Source organism: Lactuca sativa, chromosome 6, assembly GCF_002870075.4.
Source record: "Lactuca sativa cultivar Salinas chromosome 6, Lsat_Salinas_v11, whole genome shotgun sequence".
Classification (NCBI taxonomy): Eukaryota; Viridiplantae; Streptophyta; class Magnoliopsida; order Asterales; family Asteraceae; genus Lactuca; species Lactuca sativa.
In genome coordinates this window covers 19,810,920-19,815,211 of record NC_056628.2, presented here as the reverse complement: position 1 = coordinate 19,815,211, position 4,292 = coordinate 19,810,920, and the positions used below count along the sequence as shown (strand labels likewise).

General features: G+C 31.6%; 1 protein-coding gene across 1 annotated transcript; it reads left to right on the top strand.

The window, feature by feature from the left end:
• The first annotated feature begins 1,083 nt into the window (after positions 1-1,083).
• Positions 1,084-4,292, top strand: LOC111885103 (uncharacterized). Its single transcript, XM_023881396.3, has 12 exons — positions 1,084-1,410; positions 1,903-2,067; positions 2,173-2,291; positions 2,385-2,459; positions 2,550-2,643; positions 2,737-2,796; positions 3,015-3,080; positions 3,154-3,252; positions 3,352-3,396; positions 3,525-3,627; positions 3,853-3,941; positions 4,037-4,292. The coding sequence occupies exons 1-11, from the start codon at positions 1,288-1,290 to the stop codon at positions 3,939-3,941; spliced, it is 1,038 nt and encodes a 345-aa protein (XP_023737164.1). The 5' UTR covers positions 1,084-1,287; the 3' UTR covers positions 4,037-4,292.

Genomic DNA, 4,292 nt, shown 5'->3' with positions numbered 1-4,292 from the left:
TCAGCCCATGGGCCTGCACGCCCCACGTCCATATACGACAAAATAGTCGGGGCTGAATAAACAGAGGCTCCCCGTGACCTCAGTTAAAAATCAATAACTTTTCAGTTTTTCAGCAATTACGATAAATAGTTTCCTGCTTCGTCCCTTCCTTATCGAAACTTGGACAGACGTGTTAAGCAATGAGGGTGCAAGAAACCAACTCTGATACCATATTAGATATATGTGGAGTGTAAGATCGTCTCTCCAAAAGAGCCCTTATAGAGAGAGGGAGATGAGAAAGAGAGATAGTCGGCATATATATATATATATATATATATATATATATATATATATATACACACACACACACACACACACACTTATAAGATTGTGTCGTACCGATAAGATATACATTAACAACAAAGTCGTCTTGGGTAAAGTCTGCGATCTGTATGTAACTTCAAGTCTTGCAATCATGATGCAAAGTCCGAAACCCGATCCAAAAGGGGGTAAATTCATCCAATACTTGGAATAACCTTGATAGGAGTATGTAGAAATTTACATTCATGTTTACAATGAGCATTTTTGGAATGTATCATTTAGTTTACTTCTGTATCATTTAGTTTACATTCTTGTTTACAATGAACATTTTTGGAATGTATCACTTAGTTTACTTTTGTATATGTAGGTATTTGTAAGACCAACTATAAATAGCATGCATTCCTCTCATTCGTAGCCCCTTACAAGTATTTCACAAACATTTTTTTACCCTGTAGCTTACTTCACCTTTCTGCTCTAAGAGGATGTTTGACTTAAACTTATTTAAAAAGTTTTTTTTGGTTTATTACCAGTTGTTCAACACCGGTATAAACTAAAAGCAATGTTTTGGATAACAAGTTTCTTTTATTAAATAACTTATATTTATCCGATCGGATACCTTTAATAAATCATTTTTGATAAATTGGTTATCCTATAATTATCAAAAGCTCCTTATTTCACTTCATTAAGAATTTACCAATATAACCTTAACCTAATAAAAAATTTACGTTGCGACACAAAACAAAACACCGACGCCTCCATTGTAATCATGTTCGTCGGCTCCTCAAGCAATTTGAAAACTAACAAATTGTTGGCATATAGGGGGGGTCAATGGTAGCCCATTGCCATCTAATAGTAGAAATAGAAATAAACTTTAATTAAGCTATCGATATTTTCGGGTTGGCTGCCCCCCATTGCCATTTGATCAGGTGATTCCGACAAACAACACGAAAAGTACTTAATTTCTCCATTGATTGATCAACTGAAGCGATGTCGTTCTCGTTCTTCAAGGCCTTAAGGCCTAAAACCCCACAAGAACTCGCCAAAGCAATCAAAGACAGCCTCATGGCTCTCGACACCAAAACTGTTGTTGAGGTTAAAGCACTCGAAAAGGTTTGTAATAATTCTCAAAAAATTTCGATTTCGAGATACTTTGAGGCTGAATCAGTGGTCAATTTTTGGAGTTTCGTTGGTAATATGGCCTTTTCATAAATGCAATTAGAAAAACAATCCGCGATCTTGGCTGAAATTAGAAAAAGTTTAGGTATTTTTTCCCCAAGTCACTTACTTTCCGTTGTTACTAGTTTTAACAATTAGGAAAAAGGGTCATGTGAAGTTTTGGAGGAATCTCTTTTAAGAAAAAAAAAAAAGCTTCCAAGATGCATTCACATCTATTTATAAACACACATACGCTATCCGTTTTCTGGAAAAGACCTACATTATGTTCTTAAAACTCTTGATTATCAATCGATTTATCCTTCAACAAGCAAGTGTCACACATTGTTAATGGAAATGATTAGATTCAAGTAGGTTAGATAGTATAGCTTATAATCGAATATATAACTTGCTCAAGACTTAACTTCAAAAACATTTTTTTTAATACAGGCATTAGAAGAAGTTGAGAAGAATTTTGGTGCAATGAAACTTCTGCTTTTAGGAGATGGGGAGGTTGAACCAAATGTGGATCAAGTGTCACAATTAGCTGTAGAAATTTGTAAAGAGGATGTAATTGCTCTTTTCTTTCACAAATTATCTATACTTGGGTGGGAGGTGAGTAGTTATAACTTATATTATTATATATGATACTGTTGTCTCATCTTTATTTGCTATTCATTATATTAGTTAACATATAATGACATTGTGAAATTGACATAGGCAAGAAAAGATTTAGTCCAATGTTGGTCCATACTATTGAAGCAAAAAGTTGGATCAACTCATTGTTGTGTGCAATTCTTGGAGAATCATTCAGATTTGTTGGATTTTCTTGTTGCGGGGTACGAAAAATTGATATTTAAATCGATTCATTGATTTATTTTCTCATGAATGTGGGGATATAATGGTCCTTAACTTATATGAATATTAATCAGTTATGATAACAAGGAGATTGCTTTAAATTGTGGAAACATGTTGAGGGAATGCATCAAGTTCCCGAATCTTGCAAAGTATGACATTTATGTTGCTTATCTCTTTACACATGGTTTATTATTTTCTTGCCTTTTCTCTTTATACATGTTTTAATGATATTCTTTCAGGTATATATTAGAGTCTCCAAGCTTTGAACTATTCTTTAAGTATGTGGAGCTTGCTAACTTTGATGTTGCTTCTGATGCATTTTCGACTTTCAAGGTCAGATCTTTAAGTCATAATGTTGAAAAGGCAAGTATTACATTACATTATATTATGGTGTCTCTAACACATTATCATGAATATGTTAAGCAGGATCTTCTTACCAAACATCCAATTGCAGTATCTGAATTCTTAACTTCTCATTATAATGAGGTATGCTTCTCACTTTTAAAATCACAAATAAAATTATCAGATTCTTTTTAGAAGTAATGGTTTGAAATTAAACTTCTTTAGATCATTATATGATTAACACCAGCTTTGAGCTTTTCAATACAAAAGAGATAAAAAAGGAAAATCATTTGGTTTAAAGATCCTGATGAGCTCATTCAGTTAAAATAAGTAATTAGTTATATTCTTTCATATCATTTCAGTTCTTTGAGCAGTATGAAACACTCTTAACCTCTAATAATTATGTTACAAGAAGACAATCTTTAAAGGTAAGTTCTTCAACAATTTGTTAAAATTTTGTTTTTGTTTGGTTAAATAAACGGATTTTTTTGTGGATAATAGCTTTTGTCAGAGTTCCTTTTAGAGCCTCCAAGCTCCCATATAATGAAAAAATATATTGCAGAAGTTCAACACTTCAAAGTCATGATGACATTGTTAAAGGTAACATGGTTTACAAGTTGACATATTTCAAAAAGAAAAAAATAATATTCTTTAATATGATTATGTTTATTATCATTGATAAGTTATGGTCTCTGACAGGATACAAGCAAAAACATCCAGATCTCTGCATTCCACATTTTTAAGGCACACAAAATTCTTCATGTTTATTTCTTATATTGCATTTCATTGCTTAAATTCCACTTAGAAAAAGTGTTTTTTTTTTTTTTTTTTAAGAGTTCATATTTTGTTGGCTTATAATGTTTTTCTTGCAGATCTTTGTGGCTAACCCTAACAAACCTCGAGAAATAAAAGTCATATTAGCAAAGAACCATGAAAAATTGCTGGAATTGCTAAACAATTTATCTGCTGGAAAAGGTTAATAATGGGTTAAGCACTTAATAATGACATCTATACCCTTGTCTTTTTCTTTTTTTCTCTCAACTCATCTCATGTTAAAGTTGATGAATATTGTTAAAATTAACGAATACTGTAAGATTTGTGTGTTTTTAGAATATAAGGGCAAAATGGTCATTTAGTCAGTCTAGAACAAATTCAAACCGTTTTGTATTTTCTTAGTTTTTTGTGGGTGTGATTTTATAGGTGGTGATGATGATCAATTTGAAGAGGAAAAGGAACTTATCATCAAAGAAATAGAAAGAGTATCTCAACTCCCAGATCTTGATTCTTAGGTAATAAATAATTTCCCTTTATTATGTTTTATAAAGAAAGACTATTATGTTTTACAATTAATTATTTTTGACATTTCTGCAACTTGTGTTTTTAGATACAGAAGACTATCTTTGGTTGAAATAAACAGCTGCTGGTTTCTAACCTGATTCTAAATGTGTTATTATGTGTACCAAAATATCATTATTTTCATTTCACCTTTGGCACGAGTTAAAGTTTTTTGCAACAGGATGCTACTTTTTAATTTTTATGTAAGCTCAAATATATGTAACTATTATGCATCCTATTCGGTTTATATGTGTAAAAGTCATTTGGTTGTTTTTGTGATAAAGTAGATCAAAAAGTAACTATAA

Coding starts and splice junctions, on each gene's coding strand:
- LOC111885103 (XM_023881396.3), top strand. CDS start 1,288: ATGTCGTTCTCGTTCTTCAAGGCCTTAAGGCCTAAAACCCCACAAGAA. Junction 2,460..2,549: donor AAGTTCCCGAATCTTGCAAA/GTATGACATTTA, acceptor ATATTCTTTCAG/GTATATATTAGAGTCTCCAA. Junction 2,797..3,014: donor TAACTTCTCATTATAATGAG/GTATGCTTCTCA, acceptor ATATCATTTCAG/TTCTTTGAGCAGTATGAAAC.